The sequence below is a fragment of the Dasypus novemcinctus genome, chromosome 16 (genome assembly GCF_030445035.2).
Source record: "Dasypus novemcinctus isolate mDasNov1 chromosome 16, mDasNov1.1.hap2, whole genome shotgun sequence".
NCBI lineage: Eukaryota > Metazoa > Chordata > Mammalia > Cingulata > Dasypodidae > Dasypus > Dasypus novemcinctus.
Genome location: NC_080688.1, coordinates 26,072,615 through 26,092,669, shown reverse-complemented (window position 1 = coordinate 26,092,669; position 20,055 = coordinate 26,072,615). Strand labels below are relative to the sequence as shown.

Genomic DNA, 20,055 nt, shown 5'->3' with positions numbered 1-20,055 from the left:
CAGCAGCATCCAGCTCATTGTGGCGGGGTCAGCAGTGTGTAGCTCATTGCAGCATAGGCAGCATCTGCTCATCTTTTAGGAGGCCCTGGGATCTCCCATATGTCAGCCTTCTGGCTTCTTCCGTGGTTTCTGATGAGAAATCAGCACTCAACCTTTTTTTGAGTTACCAGGGCCTGGGGATTGAACATGGGACCTTATAATGTGGCAAGCTGGTGCTCAGCCACTGAGCCACACTGGCTCCCCTGAGTTGGTTTTTTGATTTGTTCTGCTTGTTGTTATTGTCTTTTAGGAGGCACTGGGAACCAAACCTAGGGCCTTCCATGTGGGAAGCAGGCAGTTAACCACTTGGGCCACATCCACTTCCCTCAGCACTTAAAATCTTATTGGGACTCCCTTGTATGTAACATACTGCTTTTCTCTTGCAGCCTTCAGAACTCTCTCCCTACTCTTTTGCATTTCATAGTGTAATCAGCATATGACAGGATGTATCGTGTTTTTCCTGTTTGGTGTTTTCTGAGATTCTTGGATGTGCATATTCACATCTTTTCCTAAGTTTGTGCCATTATTTCTTTGACTAGTCCTTCTGCCTCTTTCTTCTCCTGGGACTCCCATAATGTATATATTGGTGTGCTTGATGTTGTCCCATAGCTCTTAGGCTATTTTAGCTTTTACTATTTCTTTTTTCTTTCTGTTCCTCAGCCTGGCTTTTTGAAGTGTCTTGTCTTCAAGTTCACTGATTTTTCTGCCAGCTCCCATCTTTACTTGAAACCCTCCTGGACATTTTTCACTTCAGTTATTGTGGTTTTCAACTCCAGTAGTTGAAAATTTTTTAACAGTGCATTTGGTTTTTAAAATGCAATGCTTGAACTTTCCTTTTTTCAGTTATTAGATGTTTTATCCAACTATGCCAGCTAAGCAAGTGATAATTTCTTAATAGATTATATAGTATTTCAGAGAAATGGTATTATTTGATCCTCAGAACAGTCACCCAATAAGAAGATATTATTTCTAGGAAACATTTTGTTAGTGTGATAATATTCCAGTGTTGTAATTGACAGTATTTATTTAAAACTTCCCTAAGATGGGGCTTTTAAGTTGCTTTCGTTTTTACTGCAATAAACAACATGGGTCTTCTTTTGTTGTTAATTGAATCCTATTCCATGCAAATTTACTCCTTCAACTGAAGTATTATTTGAACCTATGAAAAAAGTTATGACACTGCTTTTACTTTCTTCTCTATTTTGTTTGCCTTTGTATTTCCAACTCTTTGCCAGTTCCTGGCATGGTTTAACCCAGTAGTCTGTCATCTGTGATTAGTAGAACTCTGAAATTGGAGGCTATCATGACAATAGGTGAATTGCTTTCTTAGAGTACAGGAAGGAGAGAATAAGAGGCAAGAGAAATGTAATGGAGAGAGTAATCAAATGGAGTCCTTACAAAACAATTGAACATGATCAGTGTGCACTAATCATAGTATCATAACTAGCTTACCGAAACTACTTTTAAGTCTGAAGTTTCTGAATGAATTTAGTTAAGCATTAAAAAGAGAATTTGTACAGAACAAAAACTTTCTTATGCAGGTTCACTCACATTAAATGAAAATTGACATCCTGCCTGATTCCAACAGAAGGGAGAGGCATAAGTTAATGGTTCATTAACTCCCCAAACATAAGCCAGAATAGTATAGTAGAAAGAAGGGTCCGTGTCTCAGGAGATCTGGGTGGTCATCCTGGCTTTTCGGCTGACTTTTTTGTCTGCCCTTAGGCAAGTTAATAACCTTTTTTTGGATCTCCATTTCCCTATACTTCTGAAATAGAGATGAGCAGGGTATAGGGTATTAGACCATATTTCTTAAGATCTCTTACTTCTTTAAAGTGATTCCATTGTTTTAAATTCTTAAAGTTTGTGATTTATGAAACATTTAACATTTTTGATTCTTAGGGAAGACATACACGGAATTTGCATAAGACACCTATGCAAAATGGAGCTGGAGGAGCTTTATTTGTGGTAAGTACTTAGATTTCTTTAGAATGAAAAGATGTGTAGATTTGGGTAGATCCATTATAATAATCCAAAATATTTTAAACACCAGTGTCTTTGGTATAATGCAGTAAGGGAATTTAAATAAAGCTAATTGAATTCACTGCATTTCAAAAGATATATGGTTCCAGCCGAACCTCTCAAGTTTAAGCTGGCACTAGGGCAACTCTGGAAATAAGAATTTATATGACTTTTTGTTGCCATTTTTGTGACTGCTAACCTGATTTCTAGTCATACTTTGGGCTCATAAAATCAGTCATATTGGTTCACTGAAGATTCTGAAATTATAACCTGGGGAATTTCCAGTGGCAATACTTTGAAACTCAAGGATTTTAAGGTTATAGCGAGTACATTAGCACTTGTGTTTTATATTGGTTTACAGAATTTAATGGCAGGTAGATGTCTATGGGCTCCCTAGCTTAACTGTACAAATCTTATAAAAAATATAGTATTCCCTTTTTTTTTAGAAAGGGAATAATGTTATCCCCTTTCTCTGACAAGGTACAGTTTTCAGGTTTTAATCTAGTACTGTTTAAAATCAATTTAGTGGATTTATATGATGATTTAGTGTCAGTGGTATTGTTTGTATGCTGAGTTCTTTTCCAGCTTGAATCTTAATATATGAGTTACTGTTCACAATATTGAGAAGTAGATTTCTGCTTTATGTTTTATCATCTTTGTTTTAAAACATTCAAAATGACCACGTATTTAAGATCATTGTCCAAAGTTTCCGTTTTCTTTACCCTTTTTGATTTAGGTCCTTGAAAAAGCAGAACTATGAGAGTCAACATACCAAGGGATTGGGTTCTGTATTCACCACCCATACAAAACATTAAGTGAAGTGTTAATCTCGGTGTGACTCATTTGATTTCCTGTTGACGTGCATTTTCTTGTCAGTTTTTGAAGAGGACCGGTTCTTTTAAGGAGCTTGCTCTTGGCAAGGTTCTGTTTATGGAGAACCTGTAGGGAAGAGATGATACTGTTTTTTTTGTAAGAGATGATACTTTTGTACCTTCTCGAAAGTAGTAGATCTTACTACTACTAATGCATTCTTTTGGAAAAATGCATGTAGTTTGCAGTCCAATAATTGGTAATGTTTTAAAAATTATAGTTAGAAAATCCTATTTTCCAGTTAAGTTTTGTTTGTTCATTTGCTTGCTTTTTATTTTTCTGGTCTTAAAGCGACTTCTCTTCATATTTAAAAGGTACTTCTAAAACTTTTTCAAATTTTGAAATCAGTTAAAATTGTTTTTGTCATATCCCACTCCTGTCATACTCAACAAATGTGTATTAGGTCATTAGTTCAGTCGCTCTTTGTGATGAAAGGGTAGATTGAGAATGAAGATATTAAACTAATCAGTACTAGTATAATAATGTTCAGAAGTTATCACACTTTTGAGGGAATTTTGATAATTTTGGAAAACCTTTTTATTTTATTTGTGTAGCACAGAGATACTCCTGAGAATAACCCAGATACTCCTTTTGATTTTACACCAGAAAACTATAAGGTATGACTCAATCAACATTATAATTAATCTATAAGATATTTAGTGTTTTCCAGGTATATAAATGAGGTGCTTTTTTTTTTTAATGTAGAGGATAGAGGCAATTGTGAAAAATTATCCAGATGGGCATAAAGCGGCAGCTGTGCTTCCAGTCCTGGATTTAGCCCAAAGACAGAATGGATGGTTGCCCATCTCTGCTATGAACAAGGTATTGAATTCATTTTTGCCTTCTTTTGAAAAGAGGAAAGAGATTTTGTATGATAACCTCCTTTTGTAGAAAATTCCTCTGATAATCATTAATGCCAGAATTTAGGTGTATGGAGTACTTCAACCACTTAACCTCACAGGAGAATTGTGTTTTTATTAGTTCCTTTAGTAATGCAGAGAAGTAAAAAAAGGCAGCTACATTATAATGAAAGAGAGGTTCCCCCTCCCCTTTTTAAGGGAAATGGTCATAATAAAGATAAGAGGTCCCAAATGTGTATAATTTGGTGCCAAGAAAATTAATGTAATATTTAAACACTAGAATTACAAAAGTATCTGCTCACAGCTAGTGAGAAGAGATATAAGAGGGCAGCATAGGACTACCTGAGGGTGACAAGATCATACTTAAGGGAGACTGCAGAAGATGAGAGGGTATGACAGAAAAGACCCAAAGAACTTAGTCAAGGATTTGCTTAGGGAACAAAGATTGTAAAGGAATTCAGAGAGAGGGGGAAATAGTGTAAGAATTAAGTATAAAAAGATAAAATGTTTGAAATTCCATGAAAGCTTTACAGTGGTGAAATCTTTTAAATATATTTGTTTCTTTTTCTTGTCTCAAAGTTTTGACTAGAACTTCTGGTGACGTGTTGAATAGCATTGATGAAAGTAGGCCTCCTTGTCTAGTTTTAGATCTTAGGGGGAAAGTATTCAGTCTTTTTCACTGTTCAGTATGATCATAATTGTGGATTTTCATATATGCCCTTTATCATGTTGAAGAAGGTCCCTTTTTTTCCTAGTTTTCTGACTGCTTTTATCAAGAAAGAGTGCTAGATTTTGTCAAATGCCTTTTCTACATCAGTTGAGAGGAACATGTGGTTTTTCACCTTTCATTCTTTTAATGTGATATTTTAACTATTTAATTTTCTTATTGTTGAATTACCCTGGCAATCCTGGGAGAAATCCCATTTGGTCATGGTCTATACTCCTTTTAATGTTCTTCAGTTTGCTAATATTTTGTTCAGGATTTTCCTGTTAGGTTGGTGCAAAAGTAATTGCAGTTTTGCATTGTTGAAATTTGTTGCTTGATATTGGCATGTATTCTTTAATAAATCGGTTATGTTATGCATCATTTTAATGTGCATTTCCTGCTTTGTTTTTTTTTGCTAATGACTTGCTACTTGCTGTTAATTTTATATTTATTTTAGACTATGGAAATGATGTTAGACAAAAAGCAAATCGAGCGATTTTCTTATTTGAGTTCAAAATGAGTCATAAAGCAGTGGAGACAACTTGCAACATCAATAATGCATTTCGCCAGGAACTGCTAATGAATGTACAGTGCAGTGGTGGTTCAAGTTTTGCAAAAGAGACCAGAGCCTTGAAGATGAGCATAGTGGCTGGCCATGGGAAGTCGACAGTAATCAATTGAGAGCAATCATCGAAGCTGATCCTTATACAACTACACAGGAAGTTGACCATTCTACAGTTGTTTAGCATTTGAAGCAAATTGAAAAGGTGATAAAGCTCGATAAGTAGGTGTCTCATGAGTTCACCAAAAAATTTTAAAAATCGTCATTTTGAAGTGTCGCCTTTTCTATTCTGTGCAACAACAATGAACCATTCTTGATCAGATTGTTATGTGGGCCAAAAAGTGGATTTTGTACAACAGCTGGCAAGGACCAGCTCAGTGGTTGGACCGAGAAACTCCAAAGCACTTCCGAAAGCCAAACTTGCACCCCAAAAAAGGTCATGGTCACTGTTTGGTGGTCTGCTGCTGGTCTGATCCACAATAGCTTTCTGAATCCTGGCGAAACCATAACATCTGAGAAGTATGCTCAGCAAATTGATGAAATGCACCAAAAACTGCAAGGCCTACAGCTGCCATTGGTTAACAGAAAGTGCTCAATTCTTCTCCATGTCAATGCCCAAGTGCACGTCGTACAACCAACGCTTCAAAAGTTGAAAGTATTGAGCCACAAAGTTTTGCCTCATCCACCCTATTCACCTGACCTCTCGCCAACCGACTACCACTGCTTCAAGCATCTCAACAACTTTTTGCAGGGGAAATGCTACCACAATTAGCAGGTTGCAGAAAATGCTTTCCAAGAGTTTGTTGAATCCTGAAGCACGGATTTTTGTGGTATAGAATATGCAAACTTATTTCTCATTGGCAAAAATGTGTTGATTGTAATGGTTCCTACTTTGATTAATAAAGATGTGTTTGAACCTAGTTATAATGATTTAAATTTCACAGTCTGAAACCGCAATTCCTTTTGCACCAAACTAATATATGCATAAAGGAAATTGATCTGTAATTTTCTTTTTTTCTTAATATCTGACTTTGATAATCAGATAATATTGACCTCATAGAATGAGTTAGGAATTATTCCCTGCTTTTCAAATTTTGGGAAGAGTTTGAGAAGGGTTAGTGTTAACCCTTTGTAGAATTCATCAGTGGAACAATCTAGTCCTGGACTTTTCTTTGTTGGTGGGGAGTTGATATCTTTGTTATGGGTTTGATGTTATTTTCTATTTCTCAAGTCAGTTTAGGTAATTTTCGTACTTCTAGGAATTTGTCCATTTCATCTAGATTATCTCAGTTGTTGGTCTGCAATTGTTCATAGTATCCTTTTATAATCCTTTTTATTTTTGTAAGGTCTGTAGTAACATCCCCAGTTTCATTTCTGATTTTAATTATTTGTACCTTTCCTTTTTATTTCCATGTCAGTCTAGTTAAATGCTTGCCAGTTTTTAGTTTTTTTCAAAGAACTAACTTTTGGTTTTGCTGATTCTGTCAATTGTTTTTCTATGCCCTATTTCATTTATATGTGCAATAATCTTTATTATTTACTTCCTTCTCCTAACTTTAGGTTTAGTTTGCTTTTTTCCTAGTTCCTCACAATGTGAAATTTCTATAATCTACTTTTTGCTCTATGAATTTCTTTATTTCAGATATTCATAATAGTGAAATCATGCAATATTTATCCTTGTATTGACGTCTGGCTTATTTCACTCAATACCGTGTTTTGAAGGTTCATCTGTGTTGTAGTATGTATCAGAACTCCTTTTTTATGATAGAATAGGATTTCATTGTATGGATATACCCATTTTGTTTATCCTTTCATCTGTTGATGGACCATTTCTTTGACTGTTGTGAATAATGCTACTCTGAGTATTGTTGTACCAATATCTGTTCAAGTCTCTGTTTTCAATTATTTTGTTTGTATACCTAATAGTGGAATTGTTGGGTCATATGGTAATTCTGTGTTTAACTTTCTGAGGAACTGCTGAATTGCTTTCCACTGTGTCTGCACTATTTTACATCTCCACCAACAATGTTTGTTCCAACTGCTTTGTACCCTAGCCAACACTCTTTTTATTTTTAAAAATAATAGCAATCCTAGTGGGTTTTCTCTTTTAATGTAGGCATTTACGACTACAGATTTCATTCTGATTGCTGCCTTTGCCGCATCTAGTAAGTTTTGGTATGTTGTGTTTTCATTTTCATTCATATTAGATGTCTGAATGTCTTCTGAGGAAATTCCCTGTTGAATCCCTGATAAAAGAAAGTTCAACATATTCATCATCCAAAATGTCGTTTAATGAGCTCTTCTTTCACGTTAGGGCATGAATAAATGCATAATTTTTTAAAATGTCAGATATTAAATCTTAAAACACAATAGATTAATGATATTAGATCCCCTAGAAAATTGCAGCCAGTATTCTGGACTCTATGGATCAACCCTAGCAAACACCTAGAAAGCCTTTTCTTTTCAAAACAGACTTGTCCTGAGCAAGACATTGTGCAGACATAGGGAGTGTGTTGGTCCTTAACCCCACCGTGTCAGTGTCTTGATGGGGGAACTGTTGGGACATAGTTGCCTAATAGAACCAGCTATTGTAAAGAGTATTATGATATGAAATAGAAATAGTGGTTTGATTATTTTGGAGTGTATATGTGTGTATGTCAGTGTGTGTTTATTTATGTATGTAGATATTTAAAATGTGTAGATATGTAAACAAATATGGGCTAATAGATGAGCTTTACTTCTCGGCCCTTTTTTCTGTCTCCACCCCATTTGCAGGCATTATCAGGCACTATTGGTAACATCAAGGCGTTCTTAAAAAATCACTGAAGGGTTTTAAAAATCTAAGCATTTTATTTATTGGAGTTTAGTCAACAAATTTTTGCCATTAGGAAAATTCAAATTACGTAATACAAGAGTTGAAATGATCAGTGTTGAAATTCTTAATGTTGAAAGACTTAGCAAAGAGTGTGGAGAAAGGAGGAACTGCTGTACAAGTCCACCAGCCTCTGGGCTCTGTGGTTTAAGTATAAAGTGTTTGCCAAAATTGTTGGGCTTACCTATATCTTACAACTATCAGGTATGGGTATATTTTCTACTTTTGAAGAACTTTTCTGTTTTTACCAAATTGAGGCCATGTTAAAATTATAGTTTTTAACACATACCTAAAAAAAACTAACACACATTATAATTAATCTTAAATTTTTCTTAATATTTTAGGTTGCTGAACTTTTACAAGTACCCCCAATGAGAGTATATGAAGTAGCAACTTTTTATACCATGTATAATCGAAAACCAGTTGGAAAGTATCACATTCAGGTCTGCACTACTACACCTTGCATGCTTCGAGATTCTGACAGCATACTAGAGGCCATTCAGAAAAAGCTTGGTATGGGGCATATTGTATTTGTAACTTTTATGAAAAAAATAGAATTATTTTTCTAGGTTTGACTTATTTCTGCTGAAATTTTCTAACTTCTGCCATTTTATTGGATGTATTCCTCCCCAGTAATTTTTTTCTTACTCTTTGCCCACTTTTATTTCTTCCTATTTTTGTGTTCTTTCCTGTTCTCAGCCTCAAAGCTGAGTTTTCACCTTTTTTCCCCCCTAATCATTATTTTTAAAAGTTTTTAGGAGCTTTAAAGTTTTCATTGCCTAGAAAATTAAGTTTTGCTTATTGTATGTAGCATGTGGTACATAAAAACTTTGTATTCTTTCTTAGGAACCAGGGAACAAATAAGACATGCTTAGTAAACATTCTTCTATAAGAGAAATTTGAAATGATGTTAAATCATTTACAAAATTAAAGGGCAATTTTCATACAAAACTGTCATTGCTGTGTTCACAAACTATATATTACAAATGAAATAACAGGATATATCTTTTAAATTTTTTTGTTGGATATAAAACACTTACATGTTGTAAAAATAGTTGGGAAGTGTTGGTCTTTAAAACAAAGCCAAAGTCTGCTCAAAATCCTACCCCTTACCTCCCAACATATATACTGTAATAACAGCTGTCTGTATTAGTTTTACATTTTTTGGTATATAGTTTAAAGTTTTATATTTTAATTAGGAAATACATACATGTAATAGTTTATACTTGCTTTTTGCACTTTATTTTGACTTTGTATTGCACAATATGTATATCTGCCTCATTTTTCTAATAGAAGTTAAATTATTTCATAGTTACTTTCATGTACACATATCTCTGCATACTTATCCTGTTGTTTACTGAGGTTAATTACAAGTAGTAGAATTGCTGGGTTAGCTTTTACTATATATTGCCAAAATGCCTTTCCCTAAAAGTATGAGAGCACCCATGCTTCCTCCTAACCTTAGTAATCTTTGACATTCTTAGTTTCCTGAGTCTTTGCCATCTGATAATGTGACAAAATGAAAATAATACAATCTGATAGTTGCACTGCTATGTAACAACAAAAATTGGAGATGAATTCCTTTAAATCGTACTGTTTTTAAAGGAAGAAGTTCACTTAAGAAGTCATTGAATGCTATAGTATATTTATAGTTTTATTTAAATTTAAGAAATTTATGGTTTTATATATTTGTGTATATAATATGTATATGTATTATGTTTGTTCTTCTTAAACCAAATCACTATTCAACTATTACATGGTCCTTATAGTGATCATTTATATTTCTAGGAATAAAAGTTGGGGAAACTACACCCGACAAACTGTTCACTCTTATAGAGGTGGAATGTTTAGGGGCCTGTGTAAATGCACCGATGGTTCAAATAAATGACAACTACTATGTGAGTATTTCATATAAATTAAAGTTGTGTTACCGTATTTTTAATATTTGTTTCCTATCCTATAGTTACTGGTTGTTTTAAAATTCTTCATTTGGAAGAACATATTAGCTTTTTTGAAGTTTTAAGAAGGTTTAAAAATTAGTATTATTTGGGGAGCACGTGTAACTTAGTGGTTGAGCACCTGCTTCCCATGTATGAGGCCCCAGGTTCAATATCTGCTTCCTCCAAAAACAAATGATATTATCTTTTAAACAGTTTGGCATTTAACTCCAGGAGATAATGACAAATTTTTAAAACTTAAATTATAAAAAAATTATTAATTTATTGTCAAATATAGAAAATAACCCTGTGTGCCATCCACTAAGATTTAACAGACTGTAACATTTTGCCACAGTTACATCAGAGATGATTGTTGTTGTATTATTATTGTCATCATTATTATTTAGAAATAATACATACAGGTAAAGCCACCTAAACCTACCGAAAATCCCTTCTTTCTGTTTTAGTCAGTGGTCTCTAGGGAAACAGAATCACCCAAGATACCTGTTGATAGTATGCAGTTTTATAAGAGTCTCTTGTGTGACTGTGGAGATGCACAAGTCCAGGTTCCGTAGGCAGGCTGCAACCAGGGGATCCGATGAAAGTCCAGTGAAGCTTCTTGATGAGTTCTGGGAGATGTTGGCTGTCCAAAGATGAGCTGGAAAATTCTCACAGAATGCTGGAATCACTTCCCCTTCTAAGGCATTCAACTGATTGGATAAGGCATCACTCATTGCTGATGACAATCTCCCTGATTGATGTAATTGTAATCAGCTATCTATGATTTACCACTGCAGTAAAGTTATTGGTGACTAAAGCCCATAAATGCCCTTATATTAGTTAGCCCAGTGCTTGCTTGACCAAACAACTGGGCACAATTACCTGGCCGAGTTGACACATTAGCCTAACCATCACACTTTCCTTTCATCCCCAGACATAGCCACTATCATCAGTTTAGTTTATATTCCTACATGTTTTCAAACTTTTTCTATGTAAGTGTCCAACCATGCTAATAAATGATATTTTATAGTTCGTTTTTAAAATTGTGTAGAGACGGTTTCATCCTTTTCTAAGTACTGCTTTAGCCAGATCTCAGGAGCTTTGATAAGCAATGTTTTTATCATTATTCTCTAAATACCTCTCAATTTAGATTTTGATTTCTTCTTTGACCTACGGTGTTTTATTTTGTTTTTTAGTGTTCCTAATATCCAAGAATGTGGAGTTGTCTAGTTATTTTTTTTTTATAATTGCTTGCTTCCCTAAGTATATGTTGTGGTTTCTGTTCATGATACATTCTTTGTTAGCCTGTATTTCTTAGCACATTGTTTATGAAAATTCTTTGAGGATTCCATTGAAGGTGGGTCCTTCAAGATTGCTTTTGCTTTGTTTTTCTCTTGATCATGGAAGTACTAGGATCACTTTAAATTCTGTGCTAGAAGTTTATCAGACAGTCCTGGAGAATTCCCTAAAGAAAGCCTCTCCCCCACCCCCTGCCCCTTACACCTCTTTCCCCGCTCAAATGCACAGATTTCCAGACTAGCAGTTTTCTCTGAGGGATAGTTTATTTCTAGTTTACCATTATATTGAGGGGTCTTTTGTGGGGTCTTATCTTTGTGTGGTGTGGACGTTCCCTTGTTAGACTCTCTTGGGATGGCCTCAGGCTTTGTCTCTTGCTACTCTAGGCTATGACCCTGAAACCCAAGTATACTTTCCCCTTGGCTCTTTGGGTTTTCATTGAGTTTTTGACCTCTTGGTATTCTGTACTCTCTTGTCAGCATATTGAATAATTATTATAGGTTCTGTTTGTTTTTACTTTATCCAGCAGTTTTAGTTGTTACAGGAGGTTCAATCAGGGATACTTGTTAAGTCTGCCATAGGCCTGAAATGGAAATCAACAGTTACTTTTAAATGAAGATTAAATTTGATATCTTTTGCTTTTCTATTTCTGCAATGCTTTTCTTCACTTGCATGATCATTGATTCAAATTTCTGACCTCCCATCTTTATGGAAGATGTTTAAAAATTTTAAAAAGTTTAAAATTATGGCAGTTCTGCAGTTTACTCACAGTAACAGAGATCCTGATGTAAACAGGAATTAGACAGCATTTTAAGTTGATTAAATATAGTAGCTTATGGATTTCTTTAAGAGATATTGATTCAGTTAGTATGTATCTTGGGCAAGGCAATTAACTTTTATGGATCTCAGTTTACTAGTAGATAAAATGAAATTATCACATAAACTTTGGATGCTGCTTAGACAAAAACAGCTGTCAAGTACATTTTGCGAATGGCTAGAAGATTTGAACATAGACTTGGGCATTTAATGGTATTAATGAATTGTTAATTATCCTGGGTATGGTAATGGTGTTGTGGTTACTTAGAGAATATACTTATTCTTTGGAGATGCCTGCCAAAATATTATAGGAGATGTGTCAAGAGACCTGCTACTTGCTTTCAAATGGTACAGCCACAACAAAAAGTGTATGTGTAGGGGAGTGGGTATAGCTTAAAGGTTGAGTGCTTACTTCCCATGTATGAGGTCCTTGGTTCAATCTCCAGGACCTCCTAGAAAAAAAATGTATGTGTACATAATGCAAGTATGGCAGTACTCATGTTGAGTCCAGGTAGTAAGAATAGGGTTATTAACAGTGTTTAGGTTTTCATAACATGAATTTGAGGGAAAAATGACATCATTAGATGAGTTTAAAGATTCCTTATAGCTATGAGGTTCTGAGCACTCGTTGAATCTTAAGTGGGTTGAAAGCAGTTTTTTATTTCTGTAGATGTGTGATCATTTTACAGATATTAAGGGCATCCTATGTGTCAGGCTCTCTGCTATGCATTGATGATACTGTGTTGAATCACGATTTCTCTAGCATAGTATCTGACGCAATTTTTCAGAGTTGTCCAGTTAATATTTTCTTAAGAACTTAACAGTTGTGGTAGGGTGGGGAGATAAAATTCTGTTTAGTGGTGAGTTTTTCTTTAATTTAGTCTTATCCATTCTGTTCTGACTATCCCCTTTTGTGTGTGTGTCCATGTGTTTAATTGTATTTAAAAAAATTTTAAATAACAAAATCCTTTCTTGAAGTAAAATCTTATATAGGAACACAGTATACACAACAGAGCTGCTGTGGTTGATAGGGGAATTGAGGGTTCAGGATCATCAAACAAAATAAATGTGTCCAAAATAATACATAAGTGTTTTTACCTTTCCCTTCCAAAATTCAGTGAATTCTGAAATGGTGAATTTCAGCTGGGAAAGAAAGAAGATACTCTTTTGTTGGGGTGTTGGATCTTTAGATTAGGGATATATTTTAGGCATCTACTTAGAAGTCATTACCACTACTAGTGATAATTACTGTTTGTACCTCCCTGTGTTTCTTCAGGGATATCGCATTCATTGAGCATGTGTCTTGATGCTGTTCTGCTTTATATTTTTTCTTATTTAATACTCAAAACTCTCAATTTACAAATTGAGTAACCTAAGATTACTAGCTTGTAAAAAATGTTACTAGGACGTCTTGGTAACTGGTATTACAGATTTATACAGTAATCAGCAAGTAGGAAGTAATTTTAATAGCGCAATTTTTTTTTTCCTTAGGAAGATCTGACTCCAAAGGATATTGAAGAAATTATTGATGAGCTCAAGGCTGGCAAAATTCCAAAACCTGGGCCAAGGTATGCTTTGATTTATAGATAATATGTTTTAATGGGTTAATCTAAATTTGTGTTTCATGTAATCTTAATTTAAAAAAACTTATACCCTAACTTCACAGAAGTTGGAAGGAGCCTTGGATGGTTATCTAAACCAATCTACATGTCCTCTACAGCCATGTTTTTTTTCTCTCCAAAGCCCTATCAGATTATCACCTGGTATCTGCTTGAGTATTTGTAGAGAAGGAATATTTATTACATAAAGAAATCTATTCCATTGTTTAAAATACTGCTTAGAAGATTGACCTAAAGTCTTTCTCCTTCTAATTTCCACCTAAACATCCAGTTTTGCCCTTTGAACTAATACAGGATAATTTAATACCTCTTTTGAATGACAGCTCTTCAGTTACTTCAAATGGCTGTTTTGCTTTCTGCATTTACTTATCTCAGATCGAATATCCAGTTCTTTCACTGTTTTTCTTTATATGATGTAATTCTGGACTCCCTCTTCTGTAGGCACTTTCTAGTTGTCAGTTGGCTAGTGACTTCCATCATGTGATTAAAATAATCACAGTATTTGAGATATGAACTGAGCTGTGCAGAGCATTGTGGGACTGTCTCCTTTGTTCCAGACATTATACTTGTAATAATGCGACCTAATTACATCAACCCTCATTTTGGAAGCATTGCATAATTAATTGAGCTTATAGTTAATTAAAATGCTTAGATCTTTTTCAGCTTATCTGCTGTTTTGCCAGGTTGCTCCTGTCCTTTAGTTGTACCAATTTCTTTCTTTTTATTGTGAACCTGAAGAACTTTTATCCCTCAACAAATTCCTGTTCCATATAAGTGTTCGCATAACTCCCAGTTATCTCTTAATGCTGGCAAATGTGCAAGTCTAATATCCGTCTTTATATTTTTCTGTTTATATGTTTTACAAAATTTTCGTTCTTTTATTATATTTGCAGGCCACTTAGTTTTCTAATGGGTTAAAAGAGCTATATCATGCTCTTTATTCCACTGTTTCTGAATTTTCCCCAAATTTTATTGTAAATAATTCCCTGAATATGAATTGCTAAGCGAGAGTATGAATGGCTCTATAGTTGCACTCTAGAAATACTCACCCATGCTTCTGGCAAACTAATAACCCCACCTAATGAGAAAATGAGGTCAGTTCAGAATGATGTAAGTTGAGTAATCCTAAATTTGCTCCTGTTGACTCTTGCTTTCTTCTCTAAGAAAACTTATACTTAGCACCTAGTTCCTCATTTTCTCTGGCTACACTTGCTTTTTTTAGGTGCTAAAACATTACCATATTGAAGAATCATTTTCTACTATGGAGAGGACTGATGTGAAATTCTGTCATTTGCTAATATTTATCTTTTTCTTAGCTAGTGGTCCTGTCCTTTACTTATATTTGCTCCAAATGTAGGCAGGATGTCCAAAACTTTATGCTACTCTTATATTTGTATTTAAACCCATAACTTCTTTCAGTATTGGGGTACTTATGTAAAGTGCTGATTTCCTTATGAAATGAACTTGGCTTCTAATTAAATGTCCCTTTTCTCTTTAGATGTTTCCAATTCTGTAGTAATGTTTAGAACCTCCTGCCTTCCTTCTTGTGAACTCTGAGATCTGCAGATCACATTAATCTATTACCACACAAATAGACAAATAATTGCATTGTTTACTTTATTCCATTCTCTTACCATTCGTTTCAAAAACATTACTTGTTACCTATGTGCCAGGCACTATTTAGGCTGATGCAATTGTGAGCAAGACAAAGATAGTTTATCTTGTATTCTAGTGATGGAGACAATTTAAATATCTGATAGTGATAAGTGCTATGAAGAAAAAAGAAGCAGGGTTAAGTGATGAGAATGATTAGGGGGTAAATTTAGTCAGAATAGGCATCTTTGAGGAGGTAACATTTTAGCCATGACCTGAGTGATGAGCAAGAGGGAACCTTGTGAACAGCTGAAGGAGGAATGTTCCAGAGAGGAAGAAGCATGTATAAAGGTCTTGGAGGAAAAGAAAGATGAAAGCATGATTGCAGTGAGGTGCTTGAGTATGAAGAGTGGTAGGAGGGGTCTGAGAGGTATATAAAGGCCCAGATAAGTAATTTGGATTGAATTCTAAATATATATTAGAAAGCTGAATGATCCTGTTAAAAATATTTCCCTAGTTGCTATGTGAATAGTTTAGAATTTAGTGGATATTGTAGGCTGTAGGAATTATGTGTAATTCCTAGCTTTCTGGTCTGCGCATCTGAGTGGTTCACTTAAAATAGAGATTTGAGGTGGAATGGGGTTTGGGGAAGAAAAGTCAAGAATTTTGTTTTGGATTTGAGACAGTTATTAACAGTATCCGTGGTAGAATGCTGAAAGGTAGATGTGAGCCTGGAGCTTAGAGAATAAATTAAGGCTGGAAATACAAATTGAGGATTCATCAGTTAATATAGATGGTAGATAAAGCTGTAATGTTACCAGGGTTGTGAAATGTAAGTTTCATTGTTCTTTTTGTTAATTTAAGAGATACTATAGTATCATTGTATTTTAACATTAAAAAAAGGAGAAACGAAGTGCCATAGTTAAGCAAAATTTTCCACATATAGCAATAAATAGGGATGTTGCTTATCAGTAATTGTAAACATTTCTTCACTAGGATTTTGTTGACACTGTTCTGGATTGGAGTCTAAGACTTTAAGATTATGGGTCTCTGAACCTATTATTTTTATTTTTTAATTATCATTTCTTATTTAAAACACAGAAATAAACCTACTTGTTTTTCAGTAATTGCATAATACCCACTAGACATGGTGATAGTAAATGTCTTACCAGTATATGAACATAAAGAATGTTTCCCTCTCCTTCTGAGTTAATTTCTTAGATGTGTAGGAGAGACTGGGTTGAGAGCTAACAAAAATACAGTTATAGTTTTCCTTTAAACAAAATTAATCAAAGCTGGTTAATTCCTTTTTATTAATACTTTTATAATAAAGCTCCCTGCTCACATATTTGAGAGAGGTAGTAATTATGAGTCTTTGAGTAAGGACCTGAGAGAAATTAAATGTGGTTCAATAATAACCTATTTCTGAATACCACCATTAGGTCTGCTAACCTTGGCAAAAATTAGCATGTTTCTATATGGATCGAAAACTGCTTTTTTACTATTTCTGGTAAATGATGGTTAAAAATAAAATAGTAAGCCAATAGTAAGAAAATATTATTTCTTAATTTTGACATCAATAAAGATATTTATGTCCCAAGATTGTTATTTTAAAATAAAGTACTGAAAATAATTTCTAAAGCTGCTTTCAGATTACTCATTAATACACAGAATTATTATTATTTTTTGGTATGAATTAGCTGAAACTAATTTTAAATCCAATTTGAATTCTTCATAGGGAGTTTTATAAATATATCTTAAATTCTGCAGAATTCTGTAGGTGTGCAGGTAATATCTGAGATGTGAAAAAATGTAGCTAGGTCAGAATGTGACTGTTGATAGTGACTCTGGGCAATATTGTCACATTTTTATACTAAAAGTAAGGGCAGTGGCAAATATAACTCAGCAGTATTGAAAGATAAGCACTAAACTTTCATAAAGTAGCTGGTCTATAGAGACTACTTTTTACAAAGCCATTATAAATTTACAGAAAGGTGACATTTTCTAAATGGCAGAAGAGTTAAAATGAATGTACATGTAGTGTAGCAATGGCTGAATAACCAGGTTTACTTTTTGATTTGAAATGCAGAGAGCAAGGTAATGGATGACATTTGATGCATAACATCAGGGAAATCATTTTTTTGTGTTTTATTGAGTGGAAAATCCTAGTTTAAATTGTGGCTGTCAGGTGGATAGAGTTAAATCACTGTTTAAGTGTTTTGAGGCATGTGTACAGATGAAATGGGAAAACAAAGTTACGTGATTTATAGATTAAAGGTTATAGATTTTATTGGAAGACTTTATAGGCTTTATGGTATTTTAATGGGCATTGTATGGGGGAAGAAGGAAGTTTGCACCCAGATAAATTGGACCATGGAGCCTTTTTCCCCCTAAAGCATGACATGGGGCTGTAATTTCATGGAACAGACTTTAGGACTCCAGAGCAGATTATTCCTAAAATATCCTAAATTGATCCTTTGTTTTGGTAGAGTGTTGAGGAACTTATTTCAAAAGATCCATCCATATATCTATCCAAATGGATGATAATAGGCTTTAAGATACCCTCTGAATGCTCAGCTTTTAGGAAACTTCTAAACAGAAGCATTTAAATCATTCCATTCTGATATTTGTTTAAAAGAAAGGTTTTAGGCTGAGAAGAAATTTGATGGAAGGGGTAGTTGAGTTTAACCACAAAAGAGAACCTAGAGGGAAGAGGGGGAAGGCCCTTCAAAATAAAATATTTCATCAGCAGTGAAAAAGCAGCAGAAATATGTTAGTAGCGAATATTAAAACAAAAATTACATATCCAAATACTAAGTTAAATATTGTTTGGACACACTTACAAAATTAATTTTAGACACAGATAGTACATAGTGGCTGCTTTTTCATCTGTTTTTTATAGAGAACAAAAAGATCTTTAATGAAATATGTTAACTTGTTTCTGACTTGGTAGGCGTTCTTTAAAAATACATTAGTTACTTGTATTCTGTACTATGAAAGATGCTATGACTATGTGATATCATTCTCCCATCCCCTCAACAAAAAAAGATTTCCTAAAGCTCTAAAGAATAGAATTATAAAATTGATGGCAGAATGTGAAGGGCAAAGCCAGAAGTGGTTAAAAATGCATGTACTGAACAAATTCTTCAGCTAAAACTGGTAAGAACCAAGGTAAATTGGTAAAGCCAGGGAATAGGAGTAAGGAAAATGACCTGGAGGAGGAGCTGATCTGTGGTTCTAGCAGTAGAGGACATAGGGGTCAGAAGTTGAGCAACTACCAGGAAAAGTGTGTGGGAGTGGGAGAAAAAACGACACATTCTTCTTCTGTGCTGCCTCTCGCCATAGATTGCTTCATCAGAACCTGTTTTTGTTTTCTTCATAGTCTTCACAGCTGTAGTAGTCAACCTGTTCTGGAACCTCCCCCCCCGCCCCCCCCCCGAAATTTAATGCCAGTAATACAGCCTTGAGATATTAATACAAATAGACTGACTTCATTGCTTTCAAAGAACATCTTCCCAGATCTTCACATTTCTCAAGTATCCATTTTCTATTTATTTCCAGGTACAGCGTATACTAATTAAAAGTGTATGTATTCCCTTCTGTTCACTGTGACAGTGGATCTTGATCTAAATAATATTCAAATATAAAAATAACAAATGTAGTGGGCAGTTATTGAAACTTAATTTCAAACAAATGAACAAATATACTGCTCGTTTATTAAAACATGATTTCAAACAATCTCCTCTGGGGCTGGGTAGTTTTTGCCATAGTACTTTGTTCTGATTCTTGTATAAATGTTTAATCTCCCTAAGCCTTGGTTTCATGGCATTGTTTTAAAGATTGAAGGAGCTACTGTATGTTTGTACTGTTCAATAAATGGGAATTATTTTTATGTTTTTCATATTTATGGTAAGTATTGGTGTGTCTCTTTTCATATTATTTAACTTTAGGAAGGCAAGATCTTGCTGCAGTTGAATTGTCTGAATTAAGTTATCCATGCTAGTTCTTGGAGAAAAAAATAGTTACTTAATTGGACTGTTGTGAGGTAACAGTTATAATTTTTTAAAGTAAGTGTTTACAAATGTTAATTGCTAGTAATCAATAAAATGTTACTTGCTTTTCTTTTCAGGAATGGACGTTTCTCTTGTGAGCCAGCTGGAGGTCTTACCTCTTTGACTGAACCACCCAAAGGACCTGGCTTTGGTGTGCAAGCTGGCCTTTAATTTATATTAAACTGTATATATTTATATCATGTGAGAAATAAAATTTGAATCTCCCACCTATATAAACTTTTTATATTCTGTGTTAATTCCTGTGTATACCTTAGTATTAACCTAGCAACCTGAAGCCGTAAGTACTATGTTAATGTCACAAGGCAAAAATAATACAATCCCTATACAGGGAACACCCCCAAATACCCAGAGCCACCAATTTTAACATTCTCCCACCTTTGCCATATCATCCACTCATCCATCTTCTGAACATTTGAGAGCAGGTTGTGCATGTTATGCTCCTAAAACACATAATACTTCCAAGTACATTTCCTACAAACAAGCATATTCACTTATGTAATTGCTGTAAGTACAATTAACAAATTCAAGAAATTTACCCAATTTTTTCTTGTTCCAGTAATGTCCTTTTGAGCCTTTTCTCCTCTATTCTTAGATCTCATCCAGTATTATTATGTTTAGTTGTCATTATTTTGTTTTCCTTTTTTAAAAAATTGTGGAAACTTATACAGCATAAATCTTTCCATCCCAACCCTTCCCAGACATACCATTTCAGTGATATTAATCACATTCACAGTGTCGTGTTACCCTCACCAGCATCCATTAGAATTTTCTTTTCACCCCAAAGAGAAAC

The 20,055-nt window shown here is 34.4% G+C and overlaps 1 protein-coding gene across 2 annotated transcripts in view; it reads left to right on the top strand.

The window, feature by feature from the left end:
• The window catches only part of NDUFV2 (NADH:ubiquinone oxidoreductase core subunit V2), a 36,450-nt gene extending 16,962 nt beyond the window's left edge, over positions 1–19,488 (top strand). For both annotated transcript variants that reach the window (XM_012523559.4, XM_058277374.2), the window contains exons 2-8: positions 1,942–2,007; positions 3,486–3,548; positions 3,637–3,753; positions 8,276–8,444; positions 9,720–9,829; positions 13,472–13,548; positions 19,322–19,488. In XM_012523559.4, coding sequence (XP_012379013.2) covers positions 1,942–2,007; positions 3,486–3,548; positions 3,637–3,753; positions 8,276–8,444; positions 9,720–9,829; positions 13,472–13,548; positions 19,322–19,415 — 696 coding nt within the window. In that variant the 3' untranslated portion in view covers positions 19,416–19,488. The remainder of the gene's footprint in view (positions 1–1,941; positions 2,008–3,485; positions 3,549–3,636; positions 3,754–8,275; positions 8,445–9,719; positions 9,830–13,471; positions 13,549–19,321) is intronic.
• Positions 19,489–20,055: the final 567 nt, after the last annotated feature.